The 21399-nt window shown below is 39.3% G+C and overlaps 1 protein-coding gene across 18 annotated transcripts in view; it reads right to left on the bottom strand.

The window, feature by feature from the left end:
* The window catches only part of LOC127977884 (ryanodine receptor 1), a 98313-nt gene that overhangs the window by 22226 nt on the left and 54688 nt on the right, over positions 1-21399 (bottom strand). For 12 of the 18 annotated variants that reach the window (XM_052583073.1, XM_052583072.1, XM_052583079.1 and 9 more), the window contains 23 exons: positions 21181-21296; positions 21003-21070; positions 20740-20861; positions 20323-20372; positions 19831-19891; positions 19594-19720; positions 19397-19505; positions 19168-19249; positions 18943-19073; positions 18531-18851; positions 18201-18441; positions 15762-15849; positions 15404-15496; positions 15071-15085; positions 12567-12737; positions 11967-12026; positions 11737-11871; positions 11536-11648; positions 11360-11456; positions 11176-11282; positions 9931-9982; positions 9766-9846; positions 6105-6204 (listed from right to left, as the gene is read on the bottom strand). In XM_052583073.1, the coding sequence (XP_052439033.1) occupies positions 6105-6204; positions 9766-9846; positions 9931-9982; positions 11176-11282; positions 11360-11456; positions 11536-11648; positions 11737-11871; positions 11967-12026; positions 12567-12737; positions 15071-15085; positions 15404-15496; positions 15762-15849; positions 18201-18441; positions 18531-18851; positions 18943-19073; positions 19168-19249; positions 19397-19505; positions 19594-19720; positions 19831-19891; positions 20323-20372; positions 20740-20861; positions 21003-21070; positions 21181-21296 (2540 nt within the window). The remainder of the gene's footprint in view (positions 1-6104; positions 6205-9765; positions 9847-9930; positions 9983-11175; positions 11283-11359; positions 11457-11535; positions 11649-11736; positions 11872-11966; positions 12027-12566; positions 12738-15070; positions 15086-15403; positions 15497-15761; positions 15850-18200; positions 18442-18530; positions 18852-18942; positions 19074-19167; positions 19250-19396; positions 19506-19593; positions 19721-19830; positions 19892-20322; positions 20373-20739; positions 20862-21002; positions 21071-21180; positions 21297-21399) is intronic. The other 6 variants (XM_052583076.1, XM_052583089.1, XM_052583075.1 and 3 more) reach the window with 3 other exon arrangements.

Here is a 21399-nt window from a genome sequence, read left to right as displayed (position 1 = left end):
GCCGAATGCATTCAGAATACGTGTGCTACCCAAATAAAATAATGACTAAAAGTAACGTCTTTGAGAACGGGTTTCTCAAGCCAGGTGGTGCATTAGACCAGGGGCTCATCTCCTGTTTCCAAACTGCTTGAGAAAGCTGTAAGCAAATTCCACATTGCACAATGTGCAAACAACCTTACGTTTGTTTCACACACAATCTGTCTGCAGTGCGTATGCGTGGCATATTTTTTAAGCACCCATATTAACGGATTCCAGCGTTCACGTGGTTGCGGTCCGTCAGTGCGTTCCAGGAGTGTTGCGTCTGCAGCAGTGCAGCGTTCGTTCACGTACCGAGTAGCGGACTGCAAACGTGTCCTGTGTGAAAGCACAATGAGTATGAGTCCATGCTACTTCTGCACCACATACTTAATGCACACAGACTGCATACGCACTGCAGACGGATTATGTGTGAAACAGGCGTGTGTCTTGTCAAGGTTTCCATTGGGAAGCTTCTTCAAAAAAAAAAAAAATTCCCTGAAGCAAACCCTACGGCATCTTAGCTGCATCCTTGTTTGCACGTCACATTTGATGTGGTAATTTCACAGTAGGCATACACACAAGTTTAAAGACTCGTTCTCGCCCCCTAGAGATTCGGCTAGGAATATATCCGTGCTAAAATATCAAGGTGAAAGTCATCATAGCTTGCGTAGTAAAGACCCAGCTCCCAACCCAACTTTGAGAATAGATTAACGACAATATTTTTTGTATCGCCCGATAAGAGTCTAACGTTAACGCAGCACGTTAATGCTGATAACGCCCCACCACTAGTAGAAATCAAATCACATTGTAGTTTTTGTGATTTCTGTTAAATAAAATATCTCATTTTTAATTAGACTTTGAACTTTGTAACTTTGTAGATCTTTTTATACTCAAACAGCAACTTTACAGACTTACTATAGTTGAAAAAGTGAAAAAGCATAAAAGCACCACTTGACAAACACTGAATATTTTAGCATGGCAATGGATATGACAATTCATGTATTTGGCAGAACAGTTTGTACTACGCTGCTGCTGGTTATTGCTGTTGATGTAGATTATTGCTGCTGCTGCAAACCAAGTACAAAAACTTACTACTGCCAATGCATACGCTGATATGGTGCTGTGATTATTTAAAACATTATGCTGCTACACAAATAACATATACAATAACCATAGCAGATCTATACAGGAGGAGCTGGGGAAGGTGGAGGGTTTCCATAAAGCAAATTTTGTGCCAATATTCAAACAAATCCAGCATTTTGTAAATAAACACAATCTGTTTTGAAAAGAAAAACGTTCAAACCAACGCAAAGTAATTTGCAAATACAAAACTATTTGAGAGAAAATGCAGTGGTATGGACAAATATATGCATTGTGTGTTACAACTGTGAGACAACATGGCTTAATTTTCTTACAAATGCTTGCAGGCAGATTTTCTCACAAATGCAATTGAGCAACTTTGTTTTCCAAAAACAGCAGATGGTGCTGTCGGTCAATTTATGCTCGTCTCCCGAGACCCGAAACACCTGTTTACACAGCTGGCCACAGGGCCTTCGCAAGTAGAGCTGTAGTCAAGTCCAGCTTTGTCGAGTCCAAGTCAAGTCCAAGTCCAGGACTAGTCGAGACCGAGTCAAGACCGAGTCCAAAGAGGTTCGAGTCCAAGTCAAGTCCAAGTCCAAAATTTTCGAGTCCAAGTCAAGACCGAGTCCAAATGAGAGAAAAAAGGGTCTTCTTCAAGACCACACATTAACACTTAACTACTGATAATGTATGTGATGCGAGAGACAGCATATCTCTTATTCTAAGAAAATAATTTGACTTTATTATTTGTAATGATCAAAAGCATGTGCAAAGTAAAAATTCTGTAGGACAGGGGTCTCCAAACTACCAATGTCCTGAAAAGTTTAGCTCCAACTAGCCTTAACACACCTGCAAGATTAGTGTGTCTAGTAAGAGCTTGATTAGATGGTTCAAGTGTGTATAATTAGAGTTAAAGCTAACAGGGGCGTTTCACAAGATCCCGGGCCCTATGCTTAGGCAGTCCTGATTGGCCCCCATGCCCCCCACTCATGAAAATATCCAGGTAAAATAAAATATATTTCAGATTCATACTTTTCAAGGGCCCTCTCTTCCTTTGGGGCCTGGTAATCAGTACTGGTTTTACCCCCAGTCCGATCCTGGGAGCTAAACTATAAAGGACACTGGCCCTCTAGAACAGAGTTTGGAGCTGTAAGGTCAAATTATTTTTATGTAGGCCTACTTTATTTTCATTTTATTTACTTAATAATGCTGCTTTTGCTGACATGTCTGTGGTCAAAAATGTATATGACTGATGCCTTGGCACAGTGCACAGACACAAGCAAAGCTCGGGATATGACAAATGCGCGCAGCAAAGCTAGAAGGCATACAGTAGGTTTGGCTCTACTGGGCATGCGCATATAAATACAGCAATATTTTTGTCATACTGTGCTAGTGCTTGCATTGACTAGTCGAGCACTGTCGGAAACAATCGACTACTCCAGCATGTATTAACCATAATGCATACAAAGTGTTGGCAAGTACGATGTGAATTTTAGAATTAAAATATTGCATGGAGCTGTTACTATATGACCTATGTTACATGTAAAAATAAAATATGTAATGTAATAATTAGGGTTGTGCCTGAAGCCGAATACCTTATTCGGAATGGCAAGGTTAATGGCTTAAAAAACGAAAAACGGACAAGGAATAATTCTGCCTGAATACTCGACTGAAGCTGACATAGTCTGGTGTTTGCTAGATAACAGGTGAGCCAGGGGATCAGCGCCAGAAGTGAATGAATGTAAACTTTATGAGTGAAAAGAGCGCAAATCAAACACAGATCTCTCAGAAATCAGAGCATTGCAAGAGTAATTTTACCTATAATAATACATCATACACGTTATAGTATTTGTATATATTTAAAGGGCAATGATTTAAAACTTAGGCTACGATGTGAAACGAATGAATAAGCACAGCGCGCTTACCAATCAAACAGCTGCATTGCGCGTCTCAGTCTCTCAAAAACCAAATCAGTTCAAGAGTAGGCTAATAATCAGCTTAGACACGGATACTTGTCCTACATGTTTGCATCTTTACCTTTTGCTGGTTTGCGCGGCACACACATCTGTTAAGTGAAGTTCATTAACATTAAGACTCGCTTAAAGAGTTCTGCGTAATGAAAATGTGTGCATTGAATGGATCCAGTCGTGTTCAAATAATCACTTAACGTTTCTAATTACATCTCTCTGCTTGCAAGATAAATATTATTTTAAAAATTCATAATTATTTTAGTTTAACACGATATACTTTTTCAGTGATAACTACGAAAAAATATATATAAAAAGTCATAAGGGTCTTATCAAGTAACTGTATGATGTTGTATCTGAATGCAGATACGAAAAGTGTTGTGATTGTAACAGATACAAATACTGGCTGTTACATGAAAATTTAAATATGTAATTTCATAATTATAAAGTTTTTAAAATTTACATATGTAATTGTTGCATAAGACTATACATAAATATGTGTTGATTGATAAAAAAAAAACTATTTAATGTGTTTTCATTTACAATAGCATGAACCACGAGTAGTCGAGTTACTCAAGCATTTTTTTCTTAAAAATATCTACTAGCAGAAATCAGTAGTCTTGCAACCCCATATACTGTACAACAATAATTTGTATTTCATTATTGTAAAGGGTTACGTTTAAGGCTATCTGGGTGTAGACGTAAATAAAACACAATCTAACAGGTATAAAATTAAATTAGAAACATCTAAACTTTTCAGGTCGCAGCAAGTGCACCGCTGCTCATGAACATCCTTTCCCGGAACAATACTGAAAGCTAAGTCAAGATGGAGAAACAGACGATCATAGTTGTACAAGGATAGCCATTTTGTAAATGAATCTATTAGCAGAGCTACTACAAGGGATGTTTAGTGCTGAAAATCCATTTATTCTTTGCTTAAACTTCTGCGTCATCATGAAGAGCGAGTCATGGTTGCCCAGCAACAGCAGACGCCACTGGAGCGCGAGCGCAGGCCACAGAGTGCTTTGGAAATAAGGAGAGCAGCGCGCCTAGCGTTTTCCACGCGTTTTCAGTCACGAAATCATGCAAATGTGTTTTTGTTTTGAAGGAGAATATATTTTTTTTTTTTTGCTGGACTCGGTCGAGACCAACTAGAAGACTTGGCGAGTCCAATGGCCAAGTCCGAGACAAGTCCGAGTGCAAATGCAACGAGTCCGAGACAAGTCCGAGACGACAGAAAAATGTCTCGAGTCCGGACTCGAGTCCAAGACCGGACTCGAGTACTACAGCCCTATTCGCAAGTATACGTTTCCTCCAGTGAGCCTTCTCACACAGATGCTCTTCAAGATCATGGAGGACAAGGAGTAGGTCCGGCTTGTGGCACCTTACGGGCCCACTCGGACCTGGTTCACGGAACTAATGCTCCTTGTGACAGACCCTTCCTGGCAGATTCCTCTTAAAAAGGATCCACTGACTCAGAGATGGGGAACCCTGTGGCATCTGCATCCAGACCTCTAGAAACATCATGTCCGGTTCATGGACAGGACGCAGAGGTTATAGGTGACCTACCCCAGGAGTTAGTTGACACCATCACTTCGGCAGGAGCACCGTCTATGAGACATGCTTACGGCTTGAAGTGGAACCTGTTCGTCAAGTGGTGTTCTTCTCACGAGAAGACCTCTGAAGATGCCTGATCAGTCTTGCTGTTCTTTTTGCAGCATTTATTGGAGTGAAGGCTGTCTCCCTCCAATCTTAAAGTCTATGTTGCGGTGTTTGCTATGTTGCGGGGGGGGGGTGAAAAGTTTAAGTCCTCTCTATACCCTCTTGGGACCTGTCTCTAGTGCTCAAAGCACTATAGCAGGGCCCATTTGAGCCTTTGTAGTCGGTTGAGCTAAAGTTTCTATCAATGAAAAATCACCAATCCATCATGAAGGTAGCGATTTTTGGGCATGCATTTTTGGTCGATGAATTGTGCCTAGAGTTTGGGCCGACTAACTCCCAGGTAATTCCGAGGCCCGGCCCAGCTATGTGCCCAAGGTTCCCACTACTCCCTTCAGGGATCAGTTGGGGAGCATGGCAGGGCTGACCAGAGGAGGCAGACCCAGCTCTAGCTTTGCTTTGTCCCATCTGAGCCTTGAGATGGTATATACTGTAGACCGGATACAAAGCTAACAGATATTTGTAGAGCTGTGGGGTGGGTGACCCCCAACACGATCGCTAGATTCTATAAATAAAGGTCTCCGTGTGGAGCCTGTATCCTCCTTTGTTCTTACTTCAAATGGGCAGATGCAATGAGGGGCCCTGGTTAGTGTCGGCTTGCTTAAACCACTTCAGAGAGTCAAAATGGTAGACTCTGTTGAGCTTCTCCATCCCCTTTGCAGCCAGACATGGTGTAACGTCTAATGCCAGGACCTCATTCGATGAATTTGTGAGAATTGATAGAGGGATTGGTTCCAAATGTAGAGACCTAAGTGGATGCCATATGTGTAAAGTCCACGGTATATCTTCAGAGCCCGTGTTTCCCCGGCAAGCTTTCTGCCTCTTGCAAGAGGGTTACAATCACCTCTAATCTTCCATATGCACCTAAATGGTTGTTCATATGTATAAATGCTTCCGAAATCTCTTTCAGGAAGGATGGGGCTTCTGCAACGTTCCAGTTCCAAGTGGAATGGGTAAGTTTTCCCAGTATTATCTAAAAAGGGGCACCGGAGGCTTGCAGAGGATACTGGAAGGGGCAGCATCCATGGCGCTTTTGTAGGGATCCCAATTTGTCAGTCACCAACGTGACCGACTGAAAGGGAATGTCTCAGTTAAGTATGTAACCCTAATTCCCTGAAAGAGGGAACGGAGACGTCATGTAACATTGCCACAGCTGCTGTACAACCACTGAGCAGTCGTGCCACCGACAAAAAACCTGAGTATGCATTGCACCTGATGCCTAGTTATACTTGCACTGCGATCAAAGGTAGCCGAATGCAATCATTGTATGCTATTTTATCATAGTCCACTTACATGTGTTATAAGTGACTGTGTGTGTACCTTTGCAAGCACTGATCATCTGTAGAACCATTTCAGCTGCTCCGCGGTCATGTAGACGGGACTGCTGGTACAGAAGCCTCTGCTTTTCCATCTCCTTCTCCTATTAGATGAAAACAAATAATCCAGTCACAATGATGCCCGGCTTTAAATACCCCTGCCCCACGACCATCCAACACACGCACACACACACACTCACACTAAGCAATAGACTAATATATATATATATTTTTTTTTTACAAATTAGATGTTATATATGACAAGAAGGATGATTAAAATGTAATCTAGTAAAGTGTTAAAAAGTTATATTTTGTAAAGTTTGAAAAAGCTATTTTTGAGTTTCTATTTTTGGTTTCTCCTGAATACCTGAGAAAAAGTCTTGTATTCAAATTATTAATGCGGTGAACTGACTATTTGTATACCATTTTATACTTCTTAATAAGTGCTTATGCTTGTTTTCTTCATTCATCTACATACACACAGCTTACACACTCTTTCTCATCCAAACCACAAGTGCTATTAGTCATGTGTCCGTTATTTGAGCCGTTGTGACTGGCACAAACGTTAGACTACAGCAAGCAGACCTGCTCTCCCTGAACAGTGAGGCAAAATTGTATGATACTACTGGCTCTTCCCGCTGTTTTAACTTCATTATACAGCTGGGTGCTGTACTTTCTTACAAACCCTCACACCACGAATGCTAGATCAGCTTATGGCATCAAAGTATGGCATAAAAAAAGGTATTTTTGTTGTGGAGATCAATGTTTTGTAGAAACTGTTTTTTTTTATGATGAATAGAAAGTTCAAAAGAACAGCATTTGATTGAAATACTTTACAAACCTCAACACTCTAAATGTTAATTCAGTTTAACATGAATAAAATAGCTGAATGAAAGTATTATTTGCATTTATTTATTTATTTTTATTTACCAACTTTTGAATGGTAGTGTATAAAAGATTTATTTTTATGTTAAAACTGCACTAGGGAAAACAAAAATTAAAAGCATTTGAGTATACTACACTATTGGCTACTTTTTAGAAGTTATTGTATCGTGAATTCTTGACTGAGACTGTTATTAATTTTCAATGGTAGACTACCTAGCATATTACATTGTACTGTATGTAGCATATTGTTACGGCATATTCAACAATAATATATCTCACAATAAATGGAAGAAATTGTTCTCTGTTGGGTTGAACATTTATCGAAGTGACCCATTTGAAATTTGGTGGTGATGATACCCTGTTGACAAAAAGGATTATACAAGTACATACAACGCATCAAGCTGAACCCACCCCTAAAGGCACCCAAGCGTCCCAACCCCAGCATGAAGCCCCACCCACTCCCACCCCGCCCTGAGAGCCAGGCCATGTCCTACAATTTGTGTGATTTAATACTGTATTGATAATCTTTGTAATTAATTGTGTGTGTTTTTTACCTGTTGTTTTAGATGGAAATGTGTCAAGTGTTTTCTTTCTGTAATGTGATGCTCTGAATGTATTTGTGTGTGTCTGTGCAGGCTTTTACTGTAGTCTTTGGTGAGCACAGAGAAAAAGATTTGTTCCAATTCAAAACAAAGACATGGAGACACACTTTGGGAGACACACAAGGTCATCACATACAGGCCGGATTTAAATCCAGAAAATTCTGTCAGCCTTCATAAAACCTACTCCACCAACACACACATATTGTATAATACTCCAATTACAATTATGCAGTGTTCATGCCATGTCACAATTATCATTGTTACTAGATGACAACCCAGACATTTATTTTAATTTCTGTTACTATACTATTAAGGCCAAAATAAATTGGTGTAATTTCAGTAAACAATTGATGGGCCAGATTTACTAAACAGGGCAAAATAGCGTTAGAGCGCAATTCCATAAATGCGCCGATTGGAGGGTAAAATTCTGTGGGTGATTTACTGACAATGCGCATATCAAAGATTAGACAGATCATTTCCATACTAACCAGTGAAATCTTCCAAGAACAATGCAAATTACCGCCTGTTTAAGACTTAAGACTTTAAGCTTTTTTGGGGCGTTAAATAATGGTAAAGCGCAAATGTTAGTAAATCGCATTGTGTGATTAATTTTCATTTTAATTTTGCAACTGAAAGGAAAACATCTAGAAATGCATATTCAATAAGGTCAGGCATAAAAATAACTGGTCACGCCTTTTTAGAGCTAATTCTTCACTGCGCACCTTTAGTAAATCCTGACAGTATTTTAATGCCAAAAGATGGTTTGCGCAGGTGCAAGCTGTTAGTAAATCTGGCCCTAATCTTATGTTTATTTCCAAATTATTATTGCATTATTTAGATATTAACAATAGTCAATAATAATAAATATTAAACATACTGTAAATTTTCTGAAATCTACATTTTATGGTTCAAGCTATTTATGGTTGAGCATTTCCAACCCATTCTGAAGGATTAAAGTGTAACTATTTTTGAGGCGGCAATTTGAGATAATTTCATATGATGAGGATGGTACAAAAACCATATGATTGTTAGAAAAAATTCATGCATGTCTCATGCGACAGTTACCAGAATCTAGAGATTACGGTTTACAAAGTTTTAAATATGATTATTTTTCTCACAAAAAAAGCATAAATTCAACTCCCTTCACTACAATTAACTTTATTTACCATGTTGAGTACGTTTTATGATGGATAGTTACACTTTATTGGACTTCTATTGGACTATTGAATATCAATACCCATTCACCCATCTTTTGTGCAAACTATCTCTTTAAAATGCTGTATAGGTTATCAGCTCACAAGGTTATGGAACGGAGCAAGTGAAGCTCCCTCAACCTGAATCTTTTTTGGCCACGTGAGAAGGTGAAGATATATTTTCTGAATTTAAATCATATCAGCAAGGACAAAAAAGTCAAAAAGTCCTTAGGGTTAGTAGGTCATTAAAACTGTGAGATACAAAAGATGCAGACAGAATGAAAACTACAGGCGACTGCCTACAAACGCAGAGAAGAAAGGGTTCTGGAGAGGTGGGACTGGTAATGTATTAGAAGACCAGTTAAGGTGTTTGGTGAGTGTGTGTATAAGTGCGAACTTAAATCTCACACAAATACACACTCCAGAAATCATCAACAGCCCTAATAATACACTCCTCTAAATAGCCTGAGAGAACAACAATGCTGTTTTGAGGGCTGAGGCAGCCTATTTTGCTAATATTTTGCATTATTGGCCTCCCAGCTGGGGAGAAAGTGAAAGAAAAACTTTTCACACCTCTATTAGCTTCCTGTTTATTGTTGCCGGTCTACAAATGAAGCCAAATTGGTCAAAACTGTGATGTGTTCAGCATGTCTTGTTCTGTTTTTTTTTTTTTTTTTCATCTGTTTTGTGTGCAGCCATCTCTCTGCACTCGCTCAAGTCATGCAATAAACACAAAGATAAACTGTTAAAGTGACAAAAGACTCAGAATCCAGCAAAGGAGTGCACAGATCAGTCCACAACAGGTATAAAGAGAAAAGAGAAAGAGAGATAGAGGAGAGCTGAAAGGATGAGAGGCACAGTGAGAGGCATCGAGTGTGCGGGGTGCAGTGGTTCTGGACGTGTTCACTCAGTGCGTGGAAGGAGCTGTAGCTGTAGCTGCTGGCTCCGCTGACTCCCATGGCCCCAGCCCCAGGCCCCCCCATACCATCTCTGTCTGTCGCACCTCAAAGGATGGCTCCTCGCCCCCCTCCTCTCCCCCTTCGTCCTCCTCACCAATGTGGCAGCTCTGAACAGAGAGATACGTAAGGTTAGCTCGCCTTACATCTTTAAACAAAGACATAAAAATCTTACAGTTAGATTTATGACTTACTTTTGCCATTATATCAGCGTAAGACATATATAGATGATCCACTTCAAGTTTACTGCAGTGAAGATGAAACAAATGTCAGAAATATGATCAGTTTGACTGCTGTCTGACTGTCTAGTTCTGACGATATCAGAAGAGATCAAAAAAGGGAATTGAACTGGATTATTATGTCAAAATGAATGAACTTTGCAACATTAGTCGCTTTCACATATGCAGTGGTAAATTACCATTAAGAGATCATGAGTGAACAGGAACGAATTAACCCATATGAGAAAATGTAACACTGACAGCAAATTACCGTTAATTTGCTCTGTGAACGCAGAACAAGATTGCCAGTATGAGCATGTACAAATTCAGAACGCGCATATTCGTAAGACGTCTACTCTGGGCCAATCATAACATTCTGATGCAGATGACACATTTACTCTGCGCTTTGTAGTTCGGTTTGAAATCATCCTATGCGATGTATCTGGGCCAAATGCAGCTGCATGAATGTGAACGTTTGATACAAAAATGAAAACATCAACAAAAACACTGACTGCGTATACCCTTCCATGTTTACGAACACAACACCAGGGGGCGCAGCTGTTTAGAGGTGATTTCTAATAATGATTTACCGGTATTTAGAAAGCTGATGTGTGAATGGCGCTTAACTGTTAAAATGACGGAACGTCCTTGTTTGTGTGAACAGTGCATTTTTGCATTTACTGGTAAAGTCGTTTCGGTAATTTTACGGCAATTTATTTCTATTGCAGTGTGAAAGGAGCTATTGACCGTCATTAAACTGAGATGAATCAATATTGAAATTTCTTGAGCTGAGTATGAATACTATTGCCTTCTGTAGAGCTGCTTCACAGCTGAAATGTATTTAACATTTGATTATCTTAGCAACATTGACACTGTTGTTAAACTAATTTAAGCTCTTAGTTCAATACTGACATCATTTAAAATTGAATAATGACAATGTGGAGCTGTTATTAAATGAATTGAATTTCTTTCATAATTGACGACCATTGCAACACTGTTATAAAAACTAAACTGAATCAACTTTGAACCAATTTGAACTGAATATTCGGTAGAGTTGCCTTACATCTGAAATTAATTTCAAAATGTACAAATTCTGAAACTGTTATTCTCCTGTTTATTTCTGTGTATTATAAAAAGCGCTATATAGATAATCCTGACTTTAATTGAGAAGAAATCCTGTCAAGAAGTCCCGTTCACTAAACCAGAGCGCGATTTGCTTACGTTTTCTCTGTGAGAGCCGTGCGGCTGAAGTGAAGGATGAGCTGATGAAGGGGATCCGGTTTTGATTCGGTTTCTTCCTCTTCTTCTTCTTCCTGCTCCATTGCTTTCTGCATAAAACAACACTATGAACAAACCGCCCTCAAGAGGGTTTACTCAGGGAGTGTAAATGGAAATACAGACTCACAGATAAGTCATCGATCATCTTGTCTTCAAAAGAGTAGCCCTCATTTTCAATCCAATTGCGCTTGTAACCATCAAGGAACATGTTAGATGCCCGGTGCCTGAAATAAAAGGCAAAATAAGTCTGTGCATCCCACTATACTACTGGACAGCATTAAAGTAAGGTTATATGTGTATTACCTGGGGATGATGTACAGCGGTGTCATTCTGAAGCAGGCCACTACTGCCCTGCGACGCTGTTTGGACAAAAGCTTGTGCCAAACCATTTTCTTGGATTTGTATGGATGCTCAGTCTGAAGGAAGACATAGAAGAAGAAAAAATGGCTTAAGATTGAGGAAAATAAGCGTGTAAATTCATGTCTACGTGGAAACAGGCCTCACCAACTCAATGTGATAGAGAACAGCCGAAACTTCCTGAACTCTCTTCACAACCTTCTCCGGGGCATCGGCGTCTTCAGCTTTACCTGAGGTCTCCTTATACAGAGCCATCTGCCAGCGCATAGATGGGTCCTCGACCTGCAGACAGACACAAAGAGATGTGTACTCACAGACACTTATACTATACTTAAGATTTGTATTTTATTTTTTCACTTGGCTGTGTCTGTACTTACCTTTCCCTGTAAATGCAGGTTATTCTGCAGAAACTCCCTCACTTCTTCGTCTGTGTCTTTCTGTAACATTTAAATCACCAAAGAGTCAGCAAAACTGATACTACTCAATGCACAATTTTTTTTAAGAATTTGTTTTTAATATATATATATATATTAAAAAAAAATCTTAAACAAAAAATATATATTTATCAAAGATGCACTAAATTGATAAAAAATGATAAAGACATTTATAATGATACAAAAAATTACATTTCAAATCAATGCTGTACTTTTAAATCAAGTGAACTTCAAAGAAATGTTTTCGACACTGATAATAAGTTTTTCTTGATCACCAAATCAGCACATTAAATGATTTCTGAAGGGTGTTGTGACACTGAAGTCTGGAGCAATGGGAATTCAACTTTACGATCACAAGCATAAATTACTATTTCCGATATATTAAAATAGAAAACATTTGTTCAATTGTAATAATATTACACAATATTACAGTTTTACTGTAAAAAAATTTACTGACCCCAAACATCTGAACAGTAGCATAACAGTTTTCTTGTGTTGTTTGGATCCTAATCAAACTATACGGCTAAAAAAGTGGCTAAATACCAGAGAGTAGCGGATCTTGGCCATGTTTATGAGCTCTTGGTCTGCAGGGGAGCACATGTTGAGGCCGATGGGGAGAAGTTTCTTCAGTGCCGCTACAATCAGCGAGGTCTGAACGGAATAACGGTCCCCGCGACGCTTCTTCTTGGTCCGCTCGACATCTGAGCCTCCACCCTATAAAAACTCTGCAGAGTTAGACTGACACAAGGGTGCTCTTACCTAGAAAGGCAGGTCTGTGCCACAAACAGGCTGTTTTGTGGAAAGAATATGGATTTGCTTTAGGAAAGACTGATTTGATTGACAAAAACAGTCTTTAGAGGGGTGCTTTCTAAGTGAATGATGTGAATACAGAAACAATTCTCTGTAAACATCTCCCTTCTGTAAGTGTCTTGCTTTCTGTATAGTTGATGATTAGCTACAGCTTTCACATTGTTAAATAATGTTAATGGTGGCTACTTTCTAAGTTTTATAGATTAACAATGAACTGGGGAAATTGACCAACACTGAGGGAAAATAACACACCATGCTTCAAGGACGTGTTTTATCAGTTAGTCTATTAGGAAATGTTAGAGCTAAACATACAGCAGTCTTAATGTTAGTGGTGTAAGGTTGCCAACGCTTGAGCACTGCACACTTAAAAACAACAGTATGCTTTGGGGCCGCTCCATCCCTCACACACACTCTCTGAGTCTGTGCCTGTAAGACGTCATTAATGACTGTTGCCTTCTACAACAAGAGCTCCCTCTGGCCTTTCAGCATGAGATGAGATCCAAGACAAGAGCTAAAGGAAGATGAGAAGAGACTAGACAAGACGAGACATGAGAGGAGATTAGACAAGATAAGAGGAGATGAGAGATGAGATTATGGCTGCATATTTAGAAAAAAAAGAAAAATCTAATTGTGTTTTTGTTTTTTGTTTTCTGATAAAAACTGTGGTATTTAATTATTTAGTTAATAGATAAAAACTGTGGTTTTTAATTTGATTTAATTATTTTTAAAGAGCTCCAGGTTTACTGTGCCTGTTTGTAGGGCTGCAAAATAGAGTTCAGCAGCGATACGTCTAGACCTGGAAGACTAATTTGTCCCTGGTTTCCTCTGTTTTTCTATCTATGTGTTTTTATAATGGGGTTTTTCAATTTGTGTCTTATTTTCTTCATGTTCAGATGTCAAACCACTGAGCTTTCATTTTGGAAAAACCACAGGGTTAAAGGTTCTCCTTTGCTAGAAAAAGGTTTATAAATGCTTCTCATTTAAATTCTGGTGACATCTTGGTATGTGTTGCATTTTTAAATGCATGTTATAAAAGATGCAAACTCAGCACATGCATAGATGAAGATACTAAAAACACTGGCACGTGAGCGCGTGTAAATGAACACAGTGCTAAGATTTACTCTGAGAAACGTAGTGCATATTGTTTATTTTAAGTAAATCATAGTCATTGCATTTTGATAAACACATTTCAATGTTATTGTTTAGCCCTAGTTAAAAGCTGACGAGACAAGCCAAAAGAAAACAAGGACAAGAGACATGAGAAAATAAGAGATGAGAAGAGACTAGATGAGAGCAGATATGAGTAGGGAGATAGAGAGAGACCAAAAGAGATGAAATTAATGTATTCCGATGTATGCGGCAGAGAGGGGCACCCATGGAGAGGAGATAACAGATGGTGATACAGTAATGGCCGTCTCACAGGACAGAGGAGGAGGTGGTATCCTGCAAACTGAATAGCATCATTGTGCTAGCTAACACCTAACAGAGACAAACTTTTTAGGGAAGTGAGCAAGTGAGTTGGGTTTGGGTAACATGTCAATTAATAACTTGTCAACAGAATGGACACAAAAGTCACATTATTCAAATTAAAGAAGCGAAGAGTACCATTTAATTGGATACAGTGAATTAAACAAAGGGAGGGAAATATTAGATGAGAGATGTAATGAGAACTGTTCCCATTATAGGAAAAGTCATGTTCCCTCCCTACATTACCAATGTGCTCATTCATTTCCCTGAAATTGGTGAAGATTAAGTGATGGGTAATGGTTTGACAATGCATTTTTGATAATGAGTTTTTTGCTCCTAGTGAGGGAGCATCAACACCAGAGCTTGTGGGGAAAAAATGTAACATCAAACATTAACATCAAACTGAACAACAGCACTAGAATAAAAGAAAAGGAACCAGACAAGTCTGCAAGAACTTGTAGCAGTCAAAATCCATCAGAGGCACATCAATCAAAATCACTGTCAGGACGATGGAACTCAGATCCAGCGAGAGTTAAAGATCCAGCTGAAAAGGGGTGCCATGATCCTGAGACTAAAGTCTGTGGCTGAGGGCTTTTATCAAACAAGGTACCAAAAAACCTCACACACACTGGCAGTGAATGAGGGTATGGATTTCAGGCTGTTGTGTATGTGTGTGTGTTTGCCAGTGTGTGGGTGTTTGATGAAAAGCCCTGCTTGTGCGCCATGCGATCAGCACAGCTCTTTTTTATCGTGCAGAAACACGGTCTGACCTCTCCGTCTCCACCCTACACACCCCGAATCCACAGCGAGACAGGACACAGAGAGAGACAGCACTGTTAAAACTGAAACCCTCACAGACAGGAAAAACATCAATGATCTATAAACCCACTGTGAGAGAAGAAACAGTGTCTGTCCTGAACAGGACATGAGGTCAGCAGTCGTCTGAAGAAATGGAGTTTTAACAAATCTAACTATTTTCATTTCATTAAAAGATTTACAGAAATCATTTATTAAATAACATTTTGACATGATGGAGAAGATACACAACTTTTACATTTAACATTAAAACTCAGATGTGAGCAGCAGTAAGTGATCAAACTCACCTTGCTCATCTTGCTTTTGCTGTCGGCAGTGAGGAACGACATGTTGTTGATCTCATTCATCACCACAAAATTCTGCTCCTCGCGTTTGAAGTTCTGTAAAGAATAATAAAATAGTTATTAGAAAAGTGGAAAGAAATGGGAGGAGAGACAAGAAGAGACAAAAGGACACAAGAGAAGTGAAAGTACAATAAACAACAGGAGACAAAATGAAAAGAATTCAGAAGACATGAGAAGAAACAAGATAAAGACAAGAAGTTAAAGACTTGTTGGAGGAGACAAGGAGACAAAGAGCGAGAACAAACTAGACATGAGACAAGACAATGAGACTTTAATTATAGAAAGGGAAAAACAGACTTACGTGAGATTTGGACCAGAAGATAAAGACTTCTCCCACCATCCTGAAGAGGTCCTCAGCATCAGGGTCAGGACAGGTCAACCACCTCGCCCTTAAATGACAGAACGACAGTCTTAAGGGTCATTCAAATAAAGGACGATAACTATAACAATAACCATAATGTTTTTATAATAGTCCTAATTCTTAAGAATGGGAAAAGGGACGTTCACACCACAGCTACAGAGCAACAATATTGTTTTAATCACTAAGAATTTTTTCCCCCCAATAAACCGCTTCTCAACATTATTAACTTGACGTTATCTTTAGGTCACGTCCCAAAACCATTTAAGCTGGCGGTTATTAAGCATCTTATTAAGAAAACACAACTAGTTCCTAGTGAACTGGAAAATTATAGGCCCATTTTAAATCTTCCATTTATGTCTAAAATTTTAGAAAAAGTTGTGTCTGCTCAGTTGAGCTCCTTCCTGCCAAAAATTTATCTGTATGAAGAATTTCAGTCAGGTTTCAGGCCCCACCATAGCACAGAAACTGCACTTGTTACAATTCTTGCGTCATATCAAGATCTCATCGCATCTCATTGCTTGTTTTACTTGATCTTAGTGCTGCATTCAACACCATAGATCATGACATACTCATAGATCGATTACAAAGCTATACATGTATTCAAGGGCAGGCTCTAAGATGGTTTAGATCCTACCTGTCCGATCGCTACCATTTGGTTTATTTAAATGGGGAGTCATCTCATTTATCACCAGTAAAATATGGAGTGCCTCAAGGATCTGTCCTAGGTCCTCTTCTATTTTCAATATACATGTTGCCCCTTAGTAATATTATTAGAAAATACGGGATTAGTTCCCACTGTTATGCTGATGATACTCAACTATATATATATATATCAACGAGACCAGATGAAACTTGTTAATTATCTAAGCTAACAGAGTGTGTTAAAAATATAAAGATTGGATGACCAATAATTTTCTCCTATTAAATTCGGCTAAGACAGAGATATTACTTATTGGACCAAAAAACAGTATACAGAATCTAGTAGACTACAGTTTGCAACTAGACGGATGTACTGTTACTTCCTCTACAGTCAAAAATCTGGGTGTTACATTAGACAGCAACTTGTCTTTTGAAAACCATATTTCCCATGTTACAAAAACAGCATTCTTCCATCTTAGAAACATTGCCACTTCTTGGTGGTTGTCCAGCATCTTCAATAAACAAGCTACAGGTAGTCCAAAATGCAGTGGCTAGAGTCCTTACCAGGTCAAGAAAATATAATCATATTACCACAATTTTACAGTCTCTGTACTGGCTTACTATTAAGTTCTGTATCAGTTACAAATTATTATTATTTACCTAGAAGGCCCTTAATGGTTTAACTCCTGCATACCTAACTAGCCTTCTACCACGTTACAACCCATCACACTCCCTAAGGTTACAAAACACTGAACTTTTGGTAGTTCCTAGGATAGCAAAGTCCACTAAAGGAGGTAGAGCTTTTTCGCATTTGGCTCCCAAACTCTGGAATAGCCTTCCTGATAATTTTCATGGTTCAGACACATGAAAATTAGCACAACTTAATGGGAAACAAGCAGCAACACAGTGAAATTAGCAAAACACAACGGAAACAAGCCGAAACATAAAATTAGCACAACAGAATGGGAAACAAGACCCAACAAAACAAAATTAGAAAAACACAACGGAAACAAGCCAGAACACAACAAAATTAGAAAAACACAATGTAAACAAGCCGGAACACAACAAAATTTGCAAAACACAATGGAAACAAGCCACAACACAACACAATTAGAAAAACACAATGTAAACAAGCCGCAGCACAACGAAATCAGCACAACTTAACGGAAACAAGCCACAACACAATGAAATTAGCAAAACACAATGGAAACAAGTCGCAACACAACAAAATTAGCACAACTTAATGGAAACAATCCACAACAAAACAAAATTAGCACAACGGAAACAAGCCACAACACAATGAAATTAGCTTAATACAACGGAAACAAGCTGCAACACAACAAAATTAACACAACACAGTGGAAACAAGCCACAGCACAATGGATTGGACACAGTTTGCAACATAACTGTAGCATGCACTTACAATAAACAGAAAGTTATTGTTTATTGATTTGGATGCTAATACAGTTACAGTTCTTGATGTGCCTTTACTCCGCAAAGACTTAAAAGTGTCTAAATATACATTTGTTGGTGATTTTGTAACCAAAATAAAGCCTAAAATGGTACCTGGACTCCATTGGTGTGGACACTAATATAGTTATTGTTATTGATATGAATGGGCCTTTACTATTGCAAAGGCTTTGAAAGTATTTGAAGTTACTTTGGCTGGTAATCTTGTAACAAAAAATAATACTTGAAATATTACTTGGACCATAAAATCTTCCTGCGGATGAGAGATACCTGTTGTTGTCCACGTATCGGATGAGTAGCGGGTAAAGAGCATACAGATCTCTGCAGAGCACAGCAAACTCATCACGAATGGTTCCCTGTTCACTGTCCATCTCTGTCTTCCCCTCCATACGCAGCTGATCCTCCTCGGCCACAACCTTTCCACAACGTTTCTTCAGCTTCTCCATGGTGGGGATGAAGTGGGACTTGAGCATCTCAGGCTTCGCCCTGCTCACAATGGGCTGAGCAAACACTGTGGAGGAATATCAGGAGGAACTCCAGAAGTAAATTCTTGGTATTGACTGCCATTATTTAAAGATTCCATGTTTTGTTTCCACTCACCTGCCAATCTCTTCATCCAGGAAGCTTCATCAATGCCCAGATTATTGACGACAATTTTCATGATGCTACCCAGGAGCTGATTGAGCTGTTCCGAGGTGACATCCGTGCACAGACGGCCTTCCTGCTCTGGGAAGTTCTCTGGTCCTCTCTCCCACCAGCGGGGCAGATAGTTGCACAGCATGGGCAGGGTGATTTCAATCACGTGGGGCATCTCTGTGTAACGGGCCCCAGACTCTGCCAGATCCCCGATCTCTTTCATCAACACGTCCAGCTCAGGGATGTCCAGACACAGTTCCTGCACTTGACTGGGTAGACCCAGGACTAAACCATGGACGATAAGGCAGTTAAGGATGCGCTAGTTGATCATAACACCTACTGTTTAGATGTTATACATTCAGAGTGAGCTACTGACTTGTTCTCTCTCGTGGGGTTTTGGTAGTGTACACCGAGTATGCATTGAACTCGTTGAGTTGAGGCTCCAGAAATGCAACAGGCATGGCAGCAGCCAAATGAGCCAGACATTCTCCTAGAGCTGGTCTTTGGCTGTGATATCACAACAAAAAACATTCATTAACATAACACAATCTGTAAATATATATATAAATATATTTCACGTATATGCAAAGCTGTTTCTTACTTCTCAGCATGAGGGGTCTTTACAGTGCCAAGGGAATAGATACTGCACATGATACGGTAACAGGATATCTGCAAGTCATCCACTGAGTGATAAAGGGAGAGATAAGCAATAAACAATATGAGGGACAGTGATTATATAATTAAAAACAACCCTTACTATGTGTACTGCGTTAGGCTAACTGAAACTTGCTATTACACTTGCATATAATTGCTCTCTGAAAATAACTCACACATGACATCATCTCCAAACTGGTGCTGGGCGATGTGGTCGAACAGAGAGGTGAGCACTGGCAGAAGAGCAGTGGTGGTGTAGCTAATGTTCTGAGATACACCTTTCACCTGTTAGAGACAGAGAGAGGCACAATTTAACAACTCTGACAGAGAACAAAGGGACATCTCGGAGAACAGTGCCATATTTACATCTGACCTGATTTTTGGTAGACACTTTCCCCAGTTTAAGGTTCTCAACCATCTTCTCAATGTCATCGGCAGCACTCTCAAAGAAAGAGCGCAGGCCAGCCTTCACAATCTCCGGCCCAGATTTCATTACAGTTCTGGAAGAGCAAACAAATAAAAGACAAAATAAAAGAATAGTAAGCATGAAATTTAATTAAGAATGTAAAGATCAGTAAAACACAGGGAATCATTTGGTCAACAAACATACCTAGCATCCAGTGAGCGGGAAAGGATATGGAGACAGTTGACCACTGCTGAGGCATCAGTGCCTGCACACACAAACATTCAGAGCATGTCACAGACCTTTTATTTTCACCCACAACATGTGGACTGAGGATACTATGCTACAATATGTGACACGGATATAGCATGAAGTGGTAGAATTAAGCCAGAGCAGATATTCCTCAGAAGTACAGTACTCCTATGATGATGATTCTTACTATAGGAATACCGAGCCAACACTGCAAATGATGCACCAACGTAAGCAAAGCACAGCAAATCATTAGACAACCACCCAGAGAAAGAAAGAAAGAAAGAAAGAAAGAAAGAAAGAAAGAAAGAAAGAAAGAAAGAGAATTCAGAGCAAATAAGTTGAACTATTAGGAATGAATGTACTGATGATGTAAAACATGAAAGAAAAAGGGGATGATGCGGTGAGAAAAATGAAATGTGCAATCAGGTCATCATGCAGGATTCTTACCAAAGAGGGAAACCCTGTGTCTCACCAGACCGGCCAACTTACAGAAGATACTGAGATAGAAAATACATAGAAAAAGAAGAACAAAAAGAGGGATGGATGGTTGGGAGAGAGGAAATGGCATGAAAGGGAATAAAAGGGTGAGGTTAAGATTATGGAAAAGTAAGAGCAAAATAAGGTGCTCCGTAAAAGATAAATGTAAATAAAAAAGGGATGAGGGAACCCGTGGGAAAATACTCCGGGAAGGGGCAGAGAGAAAACCACAGTGTGAGGAGCAGAGAGGATGTGACAGGTCGCAACATCAAAACTAACATCATTTAAAAATCTTCTGTAAACATTCACATAATCAAATGAAATCTTCTAGGTACATCAAATCTGACTTGGTTACCACAGAAAATAGAGCTCTGCAGCATTAGTTACCTAGCAATCATCTCCTTCTCTTTGTTAGAGGCATGGCCACCACTGCCCAGGACTTTAGCAGGTGTGGACAGGAAATACAGGCAGTGATTCTTGAAGTACTGGTTTACCAGTGGAAGTAGAATCTACAGGAAGAGAATATAAAGAGGAAGACAAAGTTTGAGAGGATGTGATCCGTAGGATGGAAAGTCTGTATCTCTTCCAATTAATTCCCTCTGAACGGTTTGATTTAGCATGCACTCATATTCCGGTCAAAGGTGTCTCACCTTGGCAAAGAATTTAATCTCTTGTTCGTGAGGGGATTTCTCGACTCTTCCACTGCTCACAACAGCCTCTGGAGTTACATTAAATACACAAGTTACATTAAAAAAAGATAACTTTCAAACTTATATCTACAGTTTTCTAGAGCTAAGAAAATGCATCTATGGATCTATGAATGTATACCAAGATGAGCAATAAACTCCTGGGCAATCTCCATCCACTTCAACAGCTTTTGCAGGAACCCATAAGCGAACCGCTTCTCAATGGAGGAAATCTCTTGTTCCATGTCCTTCAAACCTCTGGACAAGAAAAACTGTTTTTTATTTATTTTATTTTAACATAAATGTATTCTGAAATCTGTGTAAATCCCTGGTATGTACAGCACCTTTACTCAATTAGCTA

The sequence above is a fragment of the Carassius gibelio genome, chromosome B18 (genome assembly GCF_023724105.1).
Source record: "Carassius gibelio isolate Cgi1373 ecotype wild population from Czech Republic chromosome B18, carGib1.2-hapl.c, whole genome shotgun sequence".
Lineage (NCBI taxonomy): Eukaryota > Metazoa > Chordata > Actinopteri > Cypriniformes > Cyprinidae > Carassius > Carassius gibelio.
The sequence above is the reverse complement of the archived record's forward strand: the minus strand, read 5'-3'. Positions and strand labels throughout refer to the sequence as shown.